A 22,227-nucleotide genomic window follows, 5' to 3' on the forward strand; every position below is an offset into this window, starting at 1 on the left:
CTTCAAAAGTATCTGTATATGTCATCTAGTGCTATGTTTTACGTTTCAGTGAAGCAGAATACAGATTGACACATCTCTCCAAAGCCATTCAGAAAAGGACACATGGAAATGATTAAAATGCATGGAAGATGACAAGATCTCACCAACTTTAACACACTTTCCCATGTGTGTAACGGTAATACCTCACTGCTAAATGACGGGATGATATTTTTTGCAGCGTGCGGAGAGGCACCGCTCTGCCGGCCAAACTGAAGATCCAAATGCGCCCTCCCCTTTTCTCCTTTTATTTTTTGACACACGCCGTAGATCTGCTCTAATAGCCTATCGCAGTTTGAGACACTCACTTAACAGTCACATACACACACCGCCGAGCCAAAAAAAGCTCACGCCTCAACTCCACCGGTGGGAGGGACATAGATAACGGATGAGATTTGTTTCCAAACGCGCACCGATGGCGGTGTGAGGCGTTTGGCTGAGAAGTATACGCACGGCGTTTGTGGATTTGTGAAACCTTTTATGTGCATCTTCTTCCTGTCCGTATCCTGGTTGCGGGGAACTAAACAAAGCCATGGATTACTCAGTCTGTTTACTTTTACTGCTGTCAACCATTTCATCTGTGTCGACCGGACAATTCCCAACAGCGCAGATGTGAGTACCAGCTTCATAACAGCCTGTTGGCTTTTTGAAAAGTCTCGGATAATATGCGGTGTGGCAGAAATGACAGCCTGACTTTAAATGTTCACAGTCGATGTTGAAAAGACACCTTCAATTTAAACTCTGTAAATTGCAGTTGGTGGAACATTATCCTCGAAGCAGAAGCAGAAAGTGTTTCCTTCTTGCCAAGTGATGATGATTGCACATTACTTCGGATACAACTTCACCCTGTGAAACATGATATATACAGCCACTGTCCATGTGTTGCCAGCTTGCAGAAAGGGGGACATGTGGCTTTGCTGTCAAATGAATCATGCCAGGAAGGTGGACTGAGGTGTGAATGTCGCTCAGATGTTCTCAAACTTTTGCTGTAGCATCTCCACGCACAAACATGTTTATGTGTGTGGATGTATTTGATTCACTTTTCATAGTTTTATGCCGTTGTTTTTCAAGCAACAACGCCAAAACATTCACTGGTTTCAGCTTCTGAAATGGGAGTGTGTGGTAGTTTTTCTCTGTCTGCTTTGATAGTAAATTAAATATCTTTGGATTTTGACCTGTTGGGTCAGACAAAACAAGCAATATGAAGAAGTCACCTTGGACTCTGGGAACTTGTGACGGACCTTTTTTCAATATTTTGACATTTTATATACCAAACCATGAATTGATCGATCAAAAAGATTCTCGCACTATCATTTTTCTTCAGACCCTGTGGGCAGCTTGTGAGACTTGAGGGCAGAATTCACTTAATAAACTAATGTTTTATAGTACCACTCTCAGGCCTTATACTGGTTCCTTAGTAGGTGCAGTTTTCCTCCAATTTACAGTAAAGTGTATCTGTTCAGTTTGTCACTTGGACACAAATACTTCTTAATCCACCTCTATATGTATAAGTACATATCGAGTCCAACAGGATAATAGTTTTTCAGCTTTGCTATTTTATTCATCCCAGTACTTTGGCCTCCAACTATGGGCTGAAAGCTCCCTCCTAGCCCTGCCAGATGGGTTATGAACTCGAGATAAAGTAGAGGTACCACTCTCTGTCTAAATCTGACTCACAACCTCTATATGTGTAGCGCAACATTAATAGATGTAACAGAAAATATATCCGTAGTTTCTAAATCAAACAAACGTGTAGGCGTGTGAGCCGGTTTCATCTACCATGCTGCTTCTCACGCTTAATCAACAGGTTTAAGGTGTTCCAGATGGTTCGGACGGAGGCTGGACTATACAGCGTATGGTTTTGAATGCAGCCCAAGTAGTCCCGAGATGGGGAGCCATGATGGCACTCAGCCTAATGGCCGAGTACAGTGATGTCAGACTAGCAGAGTGGCCTGCCCGCTCCCTATATTTCATGGGCACTAAGTGGATTGATCTGTGGGTTGTGTACATGATATTCACACAGGCTTGGCGAGCTGCAGACCAACTTTCAGTGACATAGTTGACTTACTGAGTGGAATTGGCCATCCGTGCCGCGGAAACAAAAGAAATAAATAAAAATAATAAAATTCACAACGAGATTGGCAGGAGCTCTTTGTTTGAATTAGGAAAAATTCATTTAGAAGAGAGGAGGATGCCAGAATCAAACTAGAAAACGCCCAGTCATCTCGCAGAGTCTGCATTTTGACATCTGCTTCTTGGCCATCAGTAGTAATGTCAACTTCTTGCTGCGGAGGAAAGGTTCAATGCAAAATCATGCAAACGAAGAAAAAAAAATCTCCCATCCTCACATTGTCCCTGTGTCTTGCTCTTGGTGTACTCTTGTGGTGATGGTGATTTTGAGTGACAAGCTTCATGTTGACTCGGAGTGAAAGTCCCAAAGAGAAGCGGAGAAACTAGAAGGGCAGAGACGGAGAGACTGACCCAGTGTATTTTCCTCCAGGGAATTCAGAAATGTGGATAAGCAAAGGTTTTAAGTAGCTCACTGTTTGTGTGACTAAAACCAGACATTTACACACAGTACGTGCACACTGGCTTTGCCATGTCCTTTCTTTCTCCCTCACCCCCACTGTCTCATGGCTTGAAGTGTGACTGCCTCTCTCGGCTCCATCTCTAACCTCACATGCCAGCATCTGTCAGCTTCACATCTTCATGTCCCTTCTCTTTCTCTCAGCCCTTCCTCCCTCCCTTCTCACAATCTTCCTCATCGCTCTCCCTTTCCGTCATGTTCGTCCCTTGTCCATCTTACTTTCCGTCTGGCTCCCCGTGTATCTCTTTATCTCTTTTCTTTGTTGCCTGAAGGCCGATGATTAACATCATCGGATCTGAAATGCAAAGTCTGATGTCATAGACTTGAGCCCCCAGAGATCTCGGCGCCAGCTAGCACATTGAGAGATCAGGAGAGATAAAAAAAAAGAAAAGATGGAGACAGAGCAAAAAAAAAGAGAGGACAAGGAAATCTAGATTACTTGGCCTTTTTGATCCCATATGTCTATTGTGTACGGACATTTTGCTTCATGCATTCTGCATGTGTACTTACCACCCTCACAGCCAGAAACACAAGACATTTCCAAATCGTTGTGTGCCAACGCATTGTACTGAATTCAGCCATCCAGGCCAAGACGTGATCATATGCTACTTTCTGGCTTTGGCTTTAGTCACCAACCGACTTTGTTTCCATCCTCCCTTTTTCCACAGTTTCTGTCACCCTCTGCTCCATTTCTCCCACTCTCACTTGCTTGTTTAAAGAAAAAAAAAAAGCTAACTGGATTTCATGCTCAACCAGCTAAAGAGCCATGCTTCTCGTGTTCTCCTCGTCTCTGGCAATCAGTGGGCATAATGCGAGGAGGCACTTCATCCGAACAGAGAGCAGCATGGGCAGCTGTGAGCGGAGAGAGTGTACATATACAAATATAGAGAAGGTTCCTTAGGTGTGAATTCTAAGCAAACAAGGTCAGGAGTGGTGTTGATTATCTCCTCTAACTCTCGGCAAGAAAGTGAATAAGCATATTGCTTCACATTTTTTTTTCTTAAAACTAGTGAGAATCAAAGTCAAGCTACCTCAGTTCTCAATGGTTTCTTTGAGGATTTGATTAATCGGGTGTAATTTCCTTGATGGTAGTTTTCAGCCTCACATTATCTTACACGATGACTCTTGCTACATCCCAGTAGCCCTGACACTGACAGTGGCCAGTAATGAATATGGCTCAGTTCCCGCTTGAGGCCACCCATATGCATCTTATTTCATGGCCAAACTTCCTCTGGGCCCCCAGATGCTTGGATGCGCTGCTGAACAGCTTGGCCATTAATGTATATTGCAACAATAAAAACGATGGAGAAAAAATGAGATAATCACGACTATAATCTGCAATGCTGGGATCAGACAAATACTGAGGTCGTGATGTAAAACGTTGGCTTGCAGCTATGAAATCGTGTTAATGCATCATTGTAGTGCTCGAAGATTTGAACCAGAAAATGTGCCTATATCACTGGAAAATCATACTGGCTAGACTCGTAGCGTCCAACAAGTTGGTATTTTATTGTGTTTTTTCAAATTGTGTTTTATTTGTGTCAATGGAAAAAGCTCCAGGCCTTGAGTCTTGATTGAATCAGAGAGCCTTGATCATAGGTCTTGCTTTGGGAGAGGCAGAGAGAGATTTAAAATGTCTCATCTAATATAATCAAGGATTGAAAAAGAAAACCGTTGATGAATAAAAATGTCCTTTGACTTTGATTCCAGTGTCAAATCCAACTTGGATTATGACACTGATAATACGGGGATTTAAAGAGTTTTGAAGAGGGTGAGTCTGAAAATGTAATGAGCAGATGGAAAGGATCAGCTCAGGCTTGTATAGGATTTCCTTCGCTGAGATTTGCGCCTCTCGGCCACAAGAGAGTTGGTGGTTGCAGGTATATTTCAGGAGGCATGCCTTGAGTCAAGCAGCTGGCGGGTTATATCTGTTACACACACACGTGCAAGGGTGCAAAATCTGTACCCATGGAGAAATGCTGGCTCTCTTTTTCCCACCCTGCTCATTCACAGTTTTTATCGTTGCCCTTTTCTTAAACTTTTTCCACTTTATCTCTGTCATTTTCACTCTTTCGCTCCCTCATTCACACCCTATGACACCCCCACATCTCAACCCAGACTATATTTAGGCACAGAGGGGTGTAGGGTGGCAGGGGGCTTCCCATAAATTTCCCCCCTCTGATATTTTGTGGACACTTTGTTTATGTGTGGCCTCCGGGTGTTGCTGTAGTGTACTGGTTAAAGTTTCTCATTAATTAATTATTTTTGGGGGAAATAGTCATGTCCCCCTGCCGTGTACTGTGTGTGAAAAGAAACTTTGGGACTAACGAAGCAACCCTGGTGCTGTATTACTTTCCCAGAATCCTTTGCCACATGGAAGTTTCCAAGAATTTTCCATTGCAGCGTTGCCCAGGAAACCTAGAGAATAGCTAACAGCTGTTTGGTCGCGAGCCCACTCCTGTACAGGAAGCACATCTGTAGTATAAAGCAGGAGGAGTGTAGTTTTTAAGGCTGTGTTGTAAATCAGGCATGTGTCGTTCCTTCCTTATTTTAATATACATTGTTTATTTATTCATAAGCCTTTTGTATTTCTTAAAGGACATTAAGTAAGAACCTACCAAACTAATCAATAGTCGATAAAGAACAACAATGTAAAACACAGGGAGGCAAAACGGAGCACAAGATACAGAAGAGAAAAGTAGAGAAAGTTGGAAGAGAGAGGTTGTATGACTAAAAGTTGAAAAGCAAACCCTGTGGCTTGCCTCGCCTGTTTTTGTGGCTTTACCGATTTTCTGGTTATTTCACGATGGGGATGGTGTTTAATATGAAAGACTAGTACTCTCACAGGTTACTGTAGGAAGCATGTGCATTTGCCCTTCCTCAGCTGGTGGGAGGGGCTTAGGACTTAAGGGGAGAACTGCAGGAGAAGGGATGCATTTTCAAATTCTGACATTTATTTTGCCTTTTCCAAAGGCCTACCCCAGCTTTACGTGCTCAAGATATCTCACACAAGCCCATCTGATGTGTTATATTTTGAGAGACGCAGAGAAAAGTGGACCCATGATGGCATCCCTCGAGCCCCTTAAGGGAGTTATATTGGTGCATAAGAGCTGTTAATGCCAGACTACACTACACTACTACAGTACGCTGGACAGTGTGCGTAGCCATCAGGGAGACTGGTACTCAGTTCAGCACTAACAGTAGTCTGCTCTTGGAGGCGTCTAGATTGACATTAATTGGACATTTTCTAATCTCTCTCTTTATCCACATCGTCCGAGAATTGTGTGTGTGTGTGTGTGTAGTGAGGCAAAAGGGTAGAGTTGATGTAGGGATGGATGGGTAGAGAGGTTGTTCATAAAGTGTGAAGGTGACAGGGATGTGGAGGTTTAGTCATTTGAACAGAGTTCAAAATAACAAGTAGCCGAGAGAAAGTCAGCTGGAGGGGTGATGTTGAGAGAGAGAGAGTGGGGGAAAAACAGTCAAAATTGTGAAATAGAATAACATTTTATTATTTTTTTAATAATTTAGAAGGCTAAGGGATTTAAAAGACAATATATACGATTTTAGATATTACAGGGTGAAGAAAAATCTTACTCTGCAAATACAATCCCTATTATATATAATTCTATGTTGGCTGCCATGTCCTCATTGGATTTTTACAAGCTCTACTTTAGAGATTGTTGCTTTAATCCATTTCCTGTCAGCAAATCACTCATTACTTCTCTGTCCTTGACATTTCTGCAAGGAAATAGTCACCAACTTGACCCACATTCATGTGCGCTCACAGGAGGCATAATATTAAATGTAGTCCCTGTTGGCCTTTCTCTAATCTAGCATCGTGCTAGAATCTCACCAGCAGGTGTGATTGTTCTGCAGTGAGTACAAACACTTCCAGGTGTCACAACAATTCTGTTTCTGCCAATGTAATATGTCCAGACACCTGCTGGGAGAGGTGATACAATGGGAGCTGTTAGTTCTGTCAGGATGTATATGCCTTTTGACATGGAGGGTGTGGACGAGGCAGACTTGGCGCTGGGGGGACGGCGAGTCAGTCCCAGCTAGCCGTGGTCCAGAGTGTGAGGTCAAACGTGGGCAAGGGTAGGAAATGAGTCTGACCCCCGGCTCTATGTGGCAGTCTCATGTTGCCGGTGGACAGAAGATAACCGATTGGCCTGGTCTGACTTTAAGACACTTCTTTGAATGGAAATGATTGTGATTGAATAGATATTTGTTTCATGTTTTAACAATGTAATCTTAAAAAAACAAATTACATCATTTCAAACTGCGAAAAGCATCCACATCAAAACATGGCTCAAATAGAATTTCATTAATAACTTACTGTTGTTACCTTCCTCCATTTAAAAAAAAACTCCTTTTTAATGAGAGACTGATCCACAGTATGTTATGCCCTTATTTCAGTAAATAAGCTCATTTTCTTTTGGCCTCGTCTACATGAGGTCAGAAGTTCACCCAGGCTCTAGGCCGGTCTCTCTCTTCATTGTGACACTGTAAGAATAAGTTCTAATAGCATGTTGCCTCATTTGGATGCCTCGTAAATATGTGAAAGTTTCCGATGTCAGGGTCTGAGCTGCGACACACACACACACTACACACACACAGCTGGTACGTAGACTGCTAGCTAGCTACAGCTACCGTTAACATCTGCACAGTTGACTTGTCAGTGCATGATTGCCCACCAGGATCACCCCATCATTTGGTAATGATCTCATACAATGTCGTGTCAGCTCTTCCACACCTGTAATACACGTTAAGTGCTCGATAGAGCGCAGAAAATACTTTTCTCAAGGCTTCACTTGAACTCTTTAGATAAGCAGGGGGCCGCGGTAAAGGCTCTGACTGACTTGGTTCGAGGAAAATGGTGGAAGAGAGGCAGAAATATCAATAATGTCTTGCCTTAGAAGATAATGAGGCCGCGGGACATTTACAAAGCCTGCAATCATGGTGTTATTGACCTCAATAAAGAAGGAGATATCATCACTTGTCTCCTTTGTGCTCCGTGATGATACATGTGAGAGGGGAGGAGGACAGAGGAAAGACATTTTCAGCATTATGAGTTCATTTAGAGAGAAAATGGGACATGTTAGGCAGCAAATAAGGCTATTAATCATGTGGAGTTTGTAGGATGAAAATGTAAGCTACAATAAACAACGGATAGTCGAGTAAGAGAGGTGGAAGGAAAGAGGGAAGATAAAAGGATTAACAGAGATGAAAAGAAGTACTCGAACAATCAAAGGAAGATAAATTAACTAGGCAATAGGTGATGAATTTAAACAAAAAGGATAAACGTGTGAGGAAGGAGTGGTAGAAAGTGACGTCTTCCACAAAGCTCTGTCAAAGCTCGCTGCTTATTAGATGCCTAGCTTCATTGTCAGGGCTCTTATTAGCTATCCCCCCAGTGGCTCAATTACATCCAAGCTGCCATCCTCAAACATCCCCGTCTTTTTTTTTTTTTTTTGCATCTCTGCTTCCTGTAATGGTGTCAGCCTTGTCTCTCTCTAAGAACAGATTAGAAGCCCAAATTACTACTATCAGAGGAGGATTTAAGGTTTCGAGCTGTCTCCCAGTGCTGGAAACCACGGGGTGGGGATAAAAAAATAAAGCAAAGAGTGTTTGCCTTCGGATGCTTCATCCGTGACGGGTTCGATGGCATTAAGAGATCAAATGTGGATCCGCAGACTTGGTTCTGAGAATAAAAACATGAGGATGTTTACAAGAAGAGAGGGTGCTGGAGTGGAAAATCCGAGATTGGATATTGAGCCCTGGATTCTCGTGGCTCTGCATGGCACACAGACGGGCCGGGCCTCGGAGCCGGCGTGATGCCCACCTTTTCAGTGTTTCAGTCGGAGTGATGTAGCGTTCAATATTGCTGGATCAATTTTCTGGACTTTCACGTGGCATGGGGTGTTTCCATGGTTCCATCAGGCTTATCCCTAAAACACAAGGAAACATGAAAACCTCTGCAGCTGAATGACGGTGTAAGGTCGTTGGTGGTGAAAAATATGAATGTGCTTCTCCCTAGACGTACTGCTTTCTTTTCCCCTGTGAAGGATATGGCATGCACGCACCATGACATTCGACTGTTAATACCGCGAGTTTCAATTGAGATGCGAGGACTACCTTTAGCTACTAGTGCTTTATGACAAACTGTTCCAATACTTTGACAGCCCAAAGCATACGAGTACAGTCTTCAGGGTATTTATTCAAAGTTAACTCGCTGCTTTCTTTGTCAAAAAAGAAACGTAGAAATAAGTTTGGTATGAGGGTATAGACAGGACTCTGAAGAAAAAGCTTGAAGGTAAAATCTTCCCAATCTTCTCTCCATGAACTCCATCTGGGAACCCTCCTTTTAAAGTTGGATAACAAACTCTTGCAAATCCCTTGTAACAGCCCAACTGTGAGCTTTTTATCCAGACAATCAATGGAGACAAAAGTAGAAAAGTATTAGTCAAGGAGAGTTCGAGGTCAGTCTAACATCCAACTGTTTTTGACATTATTAACATTATTATGGCAACAACTATTTGCTATGTAAGGATATAGTGGAGTAATATCTACCTGAGCAGTTTGCACTGTTAGCTATGAGCTGCTTTCCGCTGTTGACATGTTGAAGGCTGTTGAGGCAATCGAAATGCTCCCAATCTCGTATATATTGCACCTTAAAAGACTTATTCTGCATGTTGGCTAAAAAAGGTTGGGACTAAAAAAGAGTTTGTTTAGTTTGTTTTTTAGAGAAACTCTCTCTTGCCCTTTATTTTATAGATGGACTAGTCATCATGGCCAAAACAATGAAAGTAAGACCCAAATTGTAACCAGAATTTTCTTTATAATTCAATCCACAATGTGAGTTTTAGCTGCTCTTCCTTTTCCAATCCTGAAATGTCCTTCAATCTAAATGGTTTCCTAATAAATGGGACCCTAAGAGACTTTGATATTTATAGTTTTTGAATGTTGAAGCATATTCACTTCCTGAAACGATTGTGTTAAAGTGAATTAAACGGCAGCACAACAGCTAAAGGCCAGATGCTGTGGTTTTGAAGTGTAGAAACAGAGGGAGAGGGGCAACACAACCCACACATCTCGGCTGGAGGGGTAAATGTGGTCAGAGATAAGCCAGCAGTGCTTTAATGCTGAGTCATGCTCTCTATTCTGGGCCTGTGTCCACTTCCCTGTGTTCACCCCTCAGATTGGACTGCACCTACGTAATTGGCAAAGTGAAGCTATTTGTTTTTCTTCTAATGGTGAGTCAGGGTGTTCCTCTGGTATATTTTCTTTGTGTTCACCTCTCTTAAGGGGGCAAATAATGCTAAGAACATCTCTTATAAAGGTAGCACTGTATGCCCTCATGTGTTTGAGACACATCTTTCTTTTATTCTTGTGTCATTCACCTCTTTCCTGTTGAAATGATTGCAGACAAAGTTGTGTGTGCATCACAAACCAGTATTACACTACCTTAGTGCTACTCCTCATAACATTCTCAACATTATTACCTTGCAAAAAGGTAGGTTGTATGTCACTTTTCTGCCTGCTTTCGGGCAGCACAACAAGCTGTAAACATATCGATGACATATGCTCATGTTAAAGTTGGTATGGGATTTCCCAATTTCCACATCCAGCAAAGTCAGCATCAACCTGTCCTGGAATGTGTTTGGCCACTTGATGAATGCAAGTCCAATACGTGTTTTCCTTTTCATCCCTGTTTTGTATCACTTTTTGAGGAAATATGTTGCTCTGGCCGATAAATGCTCCTCTATGTTAACTAGTAGTTGATGACTTAGTGTGTCTGCTGTTTGGTGCTGGTACGCACAGTGGGTTCATCACAGCTGCCTGTTACTGCTGGACATTATGACAAATATTGATCTGTGTTGCTTTAAAGGGATAGTTTGTATGTTTTGAAGTGGGGGTGTATGAGGTACTTATCCATTGTCTGTGTAGTACTTACAGTAGTTTTGAGTTTGCATGCCCCCAATTTGGAGAAACTGGAGCACCAAAAAACATGTACTGCCGTGGATGGGGGAAAACAGCAAAATGATAAAAACAGCAAATATTCCAAATAAAGTGTACATATTCACTGATTTTGATTCATTTGTAGCTGGCTAAAATGCGTAACCCTGCCCCCACAGCAGTACAATGCTTTGCTCCCCTATTGGTACTCCTGTCTGTTTCTTCAAACTGGGGGCATAATGACCGTAATCTACTGTAAGTAATACACCGATTTTGGATTAGCTCACACGACCCCACTTCAAAACACCCAAACTATCCCTTTAAGCTTTGAAGTCTCTGCTGTGTGTTCATACTCGAAATTGTTAAGACACTTGCACAAATAGGTTACACTCACCTCATTACACTAAGAGGTGCACCTGTCCTGGTGACCTTTAACCCTGGGCCTTTAACCCCCACTGCCCTTTTGAAAGACCCACTGCCCCGGTTACACGTAGGGAAGGGGGAGGGGCTAGTTTGGCTATCCCTCAACCACACATGGGTCAAGCACAAATTAAGATACATGCTCACGGGTCTAGTCAAGAAATGAGCTCATTTGGCACTAAGAAAGTCTCTACCTTCTGACATGTTGACTGTATTTTGTCTTGTGAGGCTGTTTTTCTGCGCTGGTCCGCAGAGATGTGGTGTGACACTATCTGGGGTAATATTGATACCGCTCACAGCACCTCATCTAATTTCACACCGTTTAACTCACTGGCATTCACTCACATTTGCTTGTGACTGAGGACATGGAAAGAGCTTGATGAAATTTGAATGTCATCTCTTCAGAGTTCGGAGCCTTCATATCAGATCTGTTTGTCTAAACTCCAACCAAGTGTGTCCCCAACTCTCTAAAGTCAGTTAACCCGCGAGGATCTTTACCGCATGCACCTCGTATTGCATTTTGCTATCGCGAACATGCTGAAGTAGACAGGTATCGAAGCTTTTAATCGGATATTTCCCACCTGTCAGAATGACCTACCTCACCTAAAAGTTTGTTTGTTTGTATTTCGTCCTGAGAGAACCACTGCTGGCTGGAACTATCAGAGTGGTGTTTGCAGAGCTAGATGCCAACTAGTCAAACACAAGCTGCTGCAACATGTGGGAATCCCTTAAGACTCCCAGCAAGCACTAGTAGTCACTTGTATCACTGGAAGGACTAAGAAGAGGATCATTTCATGTATTGACTTTATAACAACGGTTATGGTCCCAACTTCAAGGCTAGAATAAAAAATGGCCAAGGGAGTGTGAGACTGAGACTTCAGAGGCCCTGCAGTTTAGACTTTTAATCCTTCAGGAATTTTGTAATCTTGTGCCAACAAAGTATTACGGAACATGAGTTGTTACTAACAAATACTGGACTTCTGCTTCTTTGATGATTGAATTTATTAAGGGGCATCAATTAACTAAATTACAGAAAACAACTCAGTGATTGTGAGGTCTTTTCTTATGCAATACCTTATTGGGCTAAATTGTCTAATCATGGATAGTTCAAATGCAGAAAGCTCATTGGATGTTTGTGCATTTTCATAGTTTTACATATTATATATATATATATATATATATATATATATATATATATATATAAAAGTCTGTCAAGTAAGCAAATATATGAGTGAGTGACCACAACTGGCAAACAAAAGAAGAACAATTGCCTGTCAAAAAACAGTCTGCTTCATAAGTGGGTATTAGTAATGACACATGTGAGAAAAAAAGAGGCTTTTAAGGCCAGCAGGTCTCACACTTGGCTGAGTTTCACATGGCTTTTCTCAACTATAGCCCTGCAGTCCGCTTTATAGCTGAGTGACTGAACATGGCTCACCAGGCCTTTTTGGAGGCTTCCTTCCTTTCCATATTCCCCCCCTCTCCAATTGCCCCAAGGAGAGGGAGCGATAGCATCAGAGGGGACGGCATAGGAGCTGAGCATGGGAGGGGACAATGATGGTATCTCATATTTCCATGTCCTGCTCAAAGTTTCCATCCTTTAATGAAATATATATATATTTGTTTTCTTCGATAAAAGACGATTTCCTAAGCCTTCTATTAATGTAGAAACATACCGAGATAACTCTGTTTTGAGAAAGCCACACATCCGGATGTTATGCAGGGGATGTTTGCTCTTTTACTGGAGGAAGAGGAAGATAATTATTTGTGGAAGTGGCTAATCAGAACGTTGCCTCGCCTTTCTGATTGTACCCAAGAGATTTTATTTAACCAAGATCAGAGACATTTCAAAACTCGAGCACAAAGTGAGTTGAATTAGCTGTTAGCAGTGAGTTGTGTTACAAGCTGACCTCATGTAGAAACCTCAGCTGCAGACAAGTGAGGGAACAAATTACTTATTACCACAACTAGTTAGGTACTTACCCTGGATCATGTTTCGTTGTAAGTCTACTCCTCTCATAATGATGTTCCTACAAAGAAGCTCTTTAAACAGGATTAGTGTCAGATAGTTCATGACCAGAGCTGTCTATATATCGAACTTAACTTGGATCAGGAACTGATGTGTGTCCTGCAACCACATAGCCCCGCACTTACAGTAGATGTAATGATAATACACACTCCAAAAAAATCATAAATATGTCATTTAATTAATGAATTATTGATGGCTTGTGGAATTGAACATCTCTTCTTTGATGGAGCATAACCAACCACACACACACACACTCACCATTTTTGTATTTGACACCTGTTGTAATGGCCCTCCCTTCTTGCTTAAGGCCAACTGGGCTTATTTGACAAGGTCACATGCATAACAACCCTAATACACACCTGCTCGCTATGGCCAGTGGACCTTATCTCAACCCTGGAGTTGGCTCCATGTACAGTAGTCAGCAGACATAACAACTATCAATGGAAATCCACTTTGTTTATAGGAGATTATACCCTCTTTTTTTCCCATTAACCTGTATGTGTGTGGATACACGTGCACATGATTTTGATGGGTGGGGTTTGAAAGGGCTATGTGCTGACAGTACAGTACGCCCATCCTAAATCTGCTCTCAGCCACTAGCAGCTGTCTCTGAGACGGCTAAATGTAGCAGATACACATGTCCAGTGTGGGCTAGCCGTGCTCACATTACACTGTATTTTTTGAATAAGATAACATAGACGGGGTTCATTTATCAAAGGCCCCTCAGCAGTGTGGAATGTGGAGCGGTTACTTCACACTGTGGGGGAGAACGGGTCATTTTCTTTATGGATTATGTCATGTATCTTTTATTGGCTGTCAGAAAGGAACTGGGGGGAGGGGTTTGTAGTACCGTGTGAGAGCGTTCAGAATATGTTATGGGAGTTGAGCGACGGGAGGTCGACAAAAGTGTTGTGGTTTCAATAGGAATTCATTACCTGTGGAAATTACTTTTACAAAAGAATTCTACATTAGCACTTGCAAAAAGTTCTCGAACGAGCAAAAAAAGGCCGGGAAATGCAAAAATGTCAATGATTTCAGTCAATTTAAAGGAATATTTAGGAAAATATGCTTATTCACTTTCTTGCTGAGATGAGATTGATACCCCTCTCATGGCTATCTATGAAGCCACTCTCAGGAATCTGTTAGTTTAACAAAACCGAGCTCAAACACTGGAAACAGCTAGCCTAACACAAAATGTAAAAACAACACTTTTGTTTCATCTTTACACTTTGTTTTTTGTACGGCTTGTACATTTAGGAAATAAACGTACATAACTTTGTACAGTGGGGTCATCTTTCCCCTGCCAAGTAAAGAGATTTGTAGACAGTAAAGCTATGGTGTATGGTTCCACATGTACACCCTCACATACAGTAACCTGAACTGAACTGAATGTCAGGGATTCCGTACAAGCACTGGTGTCCCTAGAAACCTCATGGCTAAGTTACAGGCCATGAAGTTGATTCGGAACAGTTCAGACACGCCGGTAATTACAGTTTAGATTCGTTCATGAGCACACAGATATTCACTTAGGGGGTCATAGAATACTACTTGTTGTACTGATGCTTGATACTTGGTTTTTTTGCAATGCAGCAACAATCTCTACTGAAGTATGATTAAAAAGGTATAAAGAAAAGTCTTAACTCTAATAAATGAACACTTGTGTCTCTCTTGCTCTTTCCTTTTTCCCTTTCTGTCCTCCTTCTCATCAGAAGAATACATTAACCAGCATCTCACCCCCGAGGATGTGACACTCTCATGCTGACAACTAAGAATAGCTCTCGCTTTAATGCACAGCTCGTATGGAGTAAAGGAATGTATCCACTTGGCTAAAGATTATTATTCCATGCTTTCCTTCCCTGAATCTATACAGCTTTTTTTTTTTGCATATTGTCATAGTAAGCAATAAAGCTCAGCTTAGGTTGTGTGATCTCGTGGGCTGTAATCAAAATGAACGAGATTGGAGCAGCTCTACAAATTAGATTCAACTGTGCGGGCCAATCGGAAGCATGCCATTTAAATGAGTATTGTTTGGCTAATTGATTGTTCTTTGTGTTCTCAGGGTAAAGGAGTGGGTGGATCAGATGCAAAAAGAGCTGATCACATTAACAGACACAGCCAGTGGTATGGACAACCTAATACAGGTAAGCATGAATTTCTGCTCAAAATCGAACACATAGACGAACAGTGTACTGATTTCTTAGCTTCATTTAGTTAAATAAAAACCCATTGCGTGGGTTCAGTATTGACAGGAATGATTGCGTGTACTTCAAGTCATTACTTTTCTCCGTCTCACTAACGCTCCTTGCACGATCTCAGCTGTCACAAAACATCACCAGGCTATATATAGTAGCTTCTCATTAGACATAACGCTGCATACATCTTTTCTCTGCCAGCCCGATGTATACGCTCAGATAAGATCAGCGTCATGACTATACAGTGAAGGTCCTTCCACACACAACCACACACAAACCCACATCTGACAAAAGGAGAAGAAACCTTTTAAATCAACATTGATTGACATAATGCATCTGGCACTTTCGCTCTCTGCTCCCTTCGAGAATATAATCAGTCAGCTTCAAAGCATCGCAGAAATCATTGCAAAACACGTTTGTATTCTATTTGTGGTGTGACTTTTCAGCAAAAATGAGAATTAAACATATCTGGCAATGTTTTGTGTAACTGAACCCTCTCAAGCTGTTGCTGTAACAGAAGCTGATGCTTTTGGGGATGGCCTTATTTAAACGTAACGTAGTGCACACGGCGTGCAGAATTTCAAAGGAAGTGTAATGAAGCTTGCAAGTATGAATACATGTGGAGAAATTGCTTGTGCAGTTACAACTGGAATACTTTCTAACAGTGTTAATGGTCGGCATTATTTCTAGACTTTTATGCTCACAGTTTTTGTGTCGGGAATTATATTAGTTTTCAACTAAGACTCCCCAAATCCACACAAAGGGTTACTTTCAGTTCCAACATTCAGATTAAAAATAGAAATTCCACTAAGATCCTCCTTGATACTTTGTAATAACTTAATCCACATCTAAAAGTCAGGCGTATTACTCTTAAATATTGCTCTTGCACTAAAGCATATCCATCCGACGCCTGGAGGTTGAAGACAAATACATGCACGCGCCTCTCGTTCTGTGGTTTGAATGTCGGACAGTGAAATCCCTCTAGGCTGCTAAATAATTGGCTGTTTGGCATTTGTGTTTCTTATTTCTTTTGCTGGAGCATATTCCATAGCAGAGTAAGTGGTCTTGTTACATAACCTGACATTGCAATTTAATCAGTGGACATGTAGCTTCATTTTAGAAGTCAATGTGCTTTGGTCATTGCAGTCCCAAGAAGAAGAAGTAATAAAAGAAGATGACCACTGATGCAGAGTAACATTTTAAGACTGAGAGGACTTGAGAGAGATCATTTTGTATGTCACGGATAATTTTGTGCAACATGTTTCCTTTTTAGAACTTTATGTAAAAATGTTGTTGTTGTAAAGCAAACTAGTGGTTAAAATCATCATTTTGGGGATGGAGACCTGTAAGCATTAGGCACGTCACCACACCCTCTCTCTTTTCCGCTACAGCCCGTTTGACCATTTCCCTTTTCCCCGTCCACCTGTCAGCATCACGCAGCTCTGGACTGCTGCGATGGCCTATGCAGGGTCATCCGACAAAAAAGTTAAATCTAGCTCAATGTTTGACTCTGTTACTCATATTGGCCTTCCTGGGTTGTGTTACATTGCCTCATCGGTCCCTGGAAAACCAAATCCCCCACCAGCACAGCCTGTGGCCTTTTTTAAATGCAACTAGTGTTCAGCCTGAATGCCTGCCTGATGATTAAGACTTATCAAAGATATATGGGTCTTTCAGTTGAAGTTCTGCTCTGACCTCTGCTCTCTTCCGCTGATTGTCTCAGATATATCATAAACACAGACCTCACTTCAGCGTCGAGTCCAACAATCCAAGGCAACTGGTGGCGACAGCTGCTGGGAATATAGAGAAACTGCTGGCTAACCGCTCCCAAGCCCTAAAGGTAAGTGTGATCTCCGGACACAAAACGATCTTGTGGCAACACTGCTTCTTGGTGGAGTCGAGCAGTTTTGGTTTTTGCTTCTTCTTTCTATCAACATAAAAGTATTAATTTTTTTTGTTTGAGATGGGAACATTTAAATTAAAATTCTATCCTGTTTGTGAGACCAGATCCAGTCCGTAGATCTCTCCTAGCGCAGCGCCCAGAGCCCAAGGAAACACAGAAACAATCTGCTCCTCCTCAATTCATGTCAGAACAGACCCTGGAACATAGCCACTGCTTCAGGCCCTGCACTGATCCAATATGAGCAGACATCCTCCAGCTAGATGACTTAATTCAAAGTTACCAGTCTGGGTTGCAACATGCTAAAAAAAAACAAATACAATTTCATTGTGTATATCTGTTGTACTACTTTTTGCTGAAAAAGGATAATGTTGCAGATGACCCTGTTTAGCTTTAATTTTAAGAATCCTTGAGGACTAGTCTGCCCTCGTACTGAATCCATGCATGCTGCTTTCGTGGTCATTTGTCTGAACGGAACAGAAGGAAAATACTAAAAGGGCTACGCTCGGCAAATGCTTTCATTTTGTAGTTAAGAGTTTCTGACAGAGTTCACCCAAGTGGCTGAACTCTTCCTTTTTGAGTGGCTGACCAGACGATTCAGAGCTGTGAGTTTGTGTCGGATTTGGTTTCTTCATCTATAGTTAAATCACTTTGTACTGCACAACCTTTTGACAAACTATAGAACACGTTATCTACAATGTAACATTGTGTCCATGCTATCTTCATAGCTTCACTTTACCTCTAGCACCAACAGCAGGTTACCATTTTAGTTTTTTCGTGAAATGTCTTGATAACTATTGGGTGGATTGCTAAAAAAAACATGGTGTCCAGAAGATGAATCCTTGTGACTTTGTTGAACCCCATCTGCAGGAGACTTGTCCAGTGAAATATCTCAACATGTACTTGAATTGAACATGAATTGGCACAAGATTCTATGCAGACTTCTATGGTTCCCAAAGGATTTATCCTTACAGGAAGCCTTGACTAGTCCGCTTGCACCACAATAGGCTTCATCTTTGTCATTTCAAATAAAATGCAACAACATGGTTTGTTGGTAAAAATGACTTGCTAAACATCAGCATGTCTTAGTCTTGCTTGCATGTAGTTACAAAGCACAACAAGCTAAATTAACCTGTACAACCTTTCACTGCTCCTTAGTTTTAAACACAACAGTATTTGGCCAACTAAATAAGGATCTCCGGGCGCTCCTGGTCGCGATCAATCCGGCTCGAGAAATACCCAGTTAATGCTTGACAGCCTGTTGCCATAGTTACATTCTCATTGATTACCCCATCAATCCAGCCAACCATTTTGTTTTGCTCACATCTCAATAATTGCCGGGGGTGGGGGATGAGGGACAATTTGTTTCTGATGCTGTCGTGTCGCACCTTGGAAGAGAAACACAACTGCTCAGTGACTTGACGGCAGCGCAGTAGAGATGTTTAACTACAGGCTCACACCGTCCGCTGTGTATTTCACCTGTGCAAGTTAATGCCAGATGTTTAGCTCTATGCTAGAAATATGGAAATAGCGAGGGAGGCAGGGATGATTTTCTTTTTCTTTTTTTAAGCTACACACCATATGCTTTTGTTCTCTCAAAAATGATGTTTACTTGTCACTGCATTAGCATTGAAGAGATGGCCCATGGTGGTGTGGTTACTACTGTAAATGGTGTTCTCTATAATGGTGTATAATGGAGTTGATCCAGCTTCATGGCCATCAATTTGTGAAAGGGACCATGAATACGACTGCAGCATCTGTAATGTCTTACCTACACTAATCTAATATATCTCTGCACAGGTTTCAATCTATGCTTTAAAGAATTTCTCCCTTTGACTCAACATCTTCAGTACTTTTGTTTCCTTTCATCCCTCTCTTTTCTCTGTCCAACTTTTTTTTTTCCCCCATTTGGAAGGGCTGATTACAGACAACATGAAGTGACCATGTAAGCGAGGGATTGTGTCCATAGGTTGTAGCTATTTGTCCGAGGGAAATTGAATGTGTATGAGAGAGAAATGATAAGTAGAGAGAGAGTGGTAGGAAGTCCATGAGTGCACTAAGTCACACCTCCCATGAGGTAGCATACAAAAGACTAGAAGCCTATTACAGACCTCCCTTCCATTAGGATTTGGGCCTTTTAGTACACAATTCAACAGGCAGCACTCTCACCGCTATGTGCTGTGTGCTACATACAATCAAGTTTCCACCCTCAGATACTATTGGACACTGAATTCTAGCTATTTAGTGATTAACAACTATTAAAGGCATTTTTGGTAGATTCCATTTTCCTGAACCTGCCCCTGGACTATAATAATACATTGATTTTACAATCCACAATGAAAAGCTAAAGCTGGAAGACTTTTTTTTTTCTGAGTTTTGGAGCATCATGGTTCCCCAGTTTATTGTAGCAACTCCGGACAAGTACTTTAACCAAGATGGGTATTGTTCAGGAAGTCAAGTCCATTTTATTTATACAGTCCAATATCACAAGTTTTGCCTTAGGGGGCTTCATCATAATGAACTAATGTATAGTAACCCTATGGTTTTACAGTAACCCATGTTCACTTTTCATATCCTAGACAAGCAGCGTGAGTCATGGACCTGGCATCAGAGTATCATGTCATTTGAACCAAGAAGCACAAACTGTTATATATATATATATATATATATAAAAACATAATATAATGACTTGCCCTGCTTGTGCCAAATGCATTTCCACCATTCTATTGTGTATAGATAGTGAGACCAATATCTCCAGTCGATCACACCCCTTGGTCAAAATGCAAACCAATGTGCACAAACTATAGCGGCTGCTCTTTATTTCTTCCCCTTTTCATTTGCATCTTCAACCGTATATATCTACAGGAATAAGATTGGATGATTACAGTAAGACATCACGTCTTAGTGCTTTACGACCCTCTGAAATTGTCTGTATTGCAATTTTCCACCCCCCTGCAGCAGTACAGTTCAGGCTTTGTTGTGCTTGAAATAAGCAGGATAAACGCCGCCTCACTGACTGTTGGCATTTCTCTTTACACTAGGGCAGCTTGTCTCCTCTGGCTATACTTTGCACGTTTGTTTGTTTGTTTGTTTGTGTGTCTAGGTTGCCAGTAATTGTCAAGGAACACAACCCCATTAGAATGATGGCTGCTGTCATTAACTTAATCAGGGGCCTGCTTGGATTTGCTGTCTGTCAATCTGACATCTGCCCATCCTGTCACCTCAATTCAGTCGATGCGTTTGACGTCAGTGCTCCTTGACATGCAATCTCTCAAATGCTGGCAGCTCTGGCTGTTTAGAGGGAGACAGATCTTTCATCACTGCAAAAAAAAAAAAAATCATGTTTATACTCGTAGTGGGTCTAACTCTGTCTTGGGACAAGACAAGAATCATACATATTCAAGACTGTATTTCAGCAGTTTATTGCAAGGTGTAAGCAATGGCAAATTAAGCTTAAGCTCTATCAGGAAGACTATCTTTAGGTCTCATTCACTCACAATTCTTACAACTCTATCTGTAAAAAAAAAAGTACAGACAAGCATCCACTACAGCAGCCTTGCCACACACACATGCATAATTAAACTCTTCCCATGCACCATGTATGCATGGTAATGACGTTCGAAAACAAAGATCAATACATTTCCTTAGCACTTGTTTAAAGTATCATAAGATCACATGTACAGAAAAAGCTAAGAACGTAATCCGAGAGAGGAAAATGCTCGCTTCCCGGGAAAAGTCAGGAGCCAAAACAGGAAGTCAATCTACAGTATAGTGTACAAGCAACACTTCTAGTATGACTCAATATGAAGGTGAATATATTCCCTATTTACTTCAATGAAATTAAATATGTCGAGGTCGAGGTCGAGGCTGCACTGGTAGCCGATATCCTGAAGGACATTATGCGTCTTAATTCTATGATGAGTTTGGGGTGTGGTACAGTTTCATTGGTAGTTCTTAGACAATCTGTTGTCTTCCTTCCTTATTCAGTTTTCATCTAAATCCCTGAAAAGGCTGCAAATGTATAGCTCTCCCTCTACTTTATTCACTGTTTGAAACGTCAGTCCTCACTCGTCTGTGTCAACCATTTCAAGCTAATGTTCCCAAAGCGTTGGTGATCTGACTGGGGAAATAATTTAGTTTCCAAGCCACTCATGGGCGATCAAAGAACTTGCCTCTTTCATGTTGCACCACGATATTCTGCATTCAGTGTGCGTTGTCCTTAGAAAGATGTCGAGTGAAACTGGGGTTCCCAACAGGAAAGAAATCACCGCAGCACAGAGACTTACCTCAGACAAAACCCCTCAAAGTCTTGTTATCTGTGATGTATTGTAGCTGAGTATTTTAGCATTTTAGATGGAGATATCAATGTGTGTAGTTGCTGAACCTTTAGAGACCAGGCTTCACTTGTAGCCAAACTGGAGATCCGTATACCCACACATGCAAGTGCAATCACCTTTCCTACCTTTTTAGCCCTTCTGAGCCTTTGTCCACATCCCTAAAATCCTCCCTCTCCTTTCTTCTTGTCACATATGGTGTTTTATTACTCCTGTTCTGTGTCTTTTCCATTCCACCCTCCAACCTTGTCCTTCCATCCTCATTTCTCATGACTCCCTCTTAACTTCCTTTTCCATAACTTCATCCCGGTTCTCTGTCACTCTTCATTCCCATTTTCCCATTTTTGCCTTGCCCTGTGTTCCTCTTTTCTCCCTTTCTGTCCTTTCACATTTCTTCCCTTTTTGGATGTATGCGTCTGTGTCCGTGTGTGTGTGTGTGTGTGCGTGTCTGTGTGTGTGTGTGTGTGTGTGTGTGTGTGTGTGTGTGTGTGTGTGTCTGTGTGTGTGTGTGTGTGTGTGTGTGTGTGTGTGTGTGTGTGTGTGTGTGTGTGTGTGGCACAGTTTGAATATGGATGATAAATTCTTCTGAAAGTAAGGAAATGTTTCACTTTAAAATTGTACAACTGACATGATTGTGTTTGAAATAAAAGGGAAATGCATGTTTCCTGTTTTTTAAAAGTGTATAGGTACAAAACAGATTATGATACAATAAGCAGATATTTTCATTTGGTAAAACAGGTGTCAGGTGTGACAGTGAGACACAGTAGTAC

The 22,227-nt window shown here is 41.6% G+C and overlaps 1 protein-coding gene across 1 annotated transcript in view; it reads left to right on the top strand.

The window, feature by feature from the left end:
* Positions 1-454: 454 nt before the first annotated feature.
* LOC306713991 (voltage-dependent calcium channel subunit alpha-2/delta-1-like) overlaps positions 455-22,227 on the top strand; it is a 78,493-nt gene continuing 56,720 nt past the window's right edge. The window contains exons 1-3 of the mRNA XM_079183870.1: positions 455-648; positions 15,091-15,172; positions 16,947-17,063. Of these exons, the coding sequence (XP_079039996.1) occupies positions 569-648; positions 15,091-15,172; positions 16,947-17,063 (279 nt within the window). The 5' untranslated portion in view covers positions 455-568. The remainder of the gene's footprint in view (positions 649-15,090; positions 15,173-16,946; positions 17,064-22,227) is intronic.

This window comes from Pholis gunnellus (assembly GCF_910591455.1).
Source record: "Pholis gunnellus genome assembly, chromosome: 22".
NCBI classification, from domain to species: domain Eukaryota; kingdom Metazoa; phylum Chordata; class Actinopteri; order Perciformes; family Pholidae; genus Pholis; species Pholis gunnellus.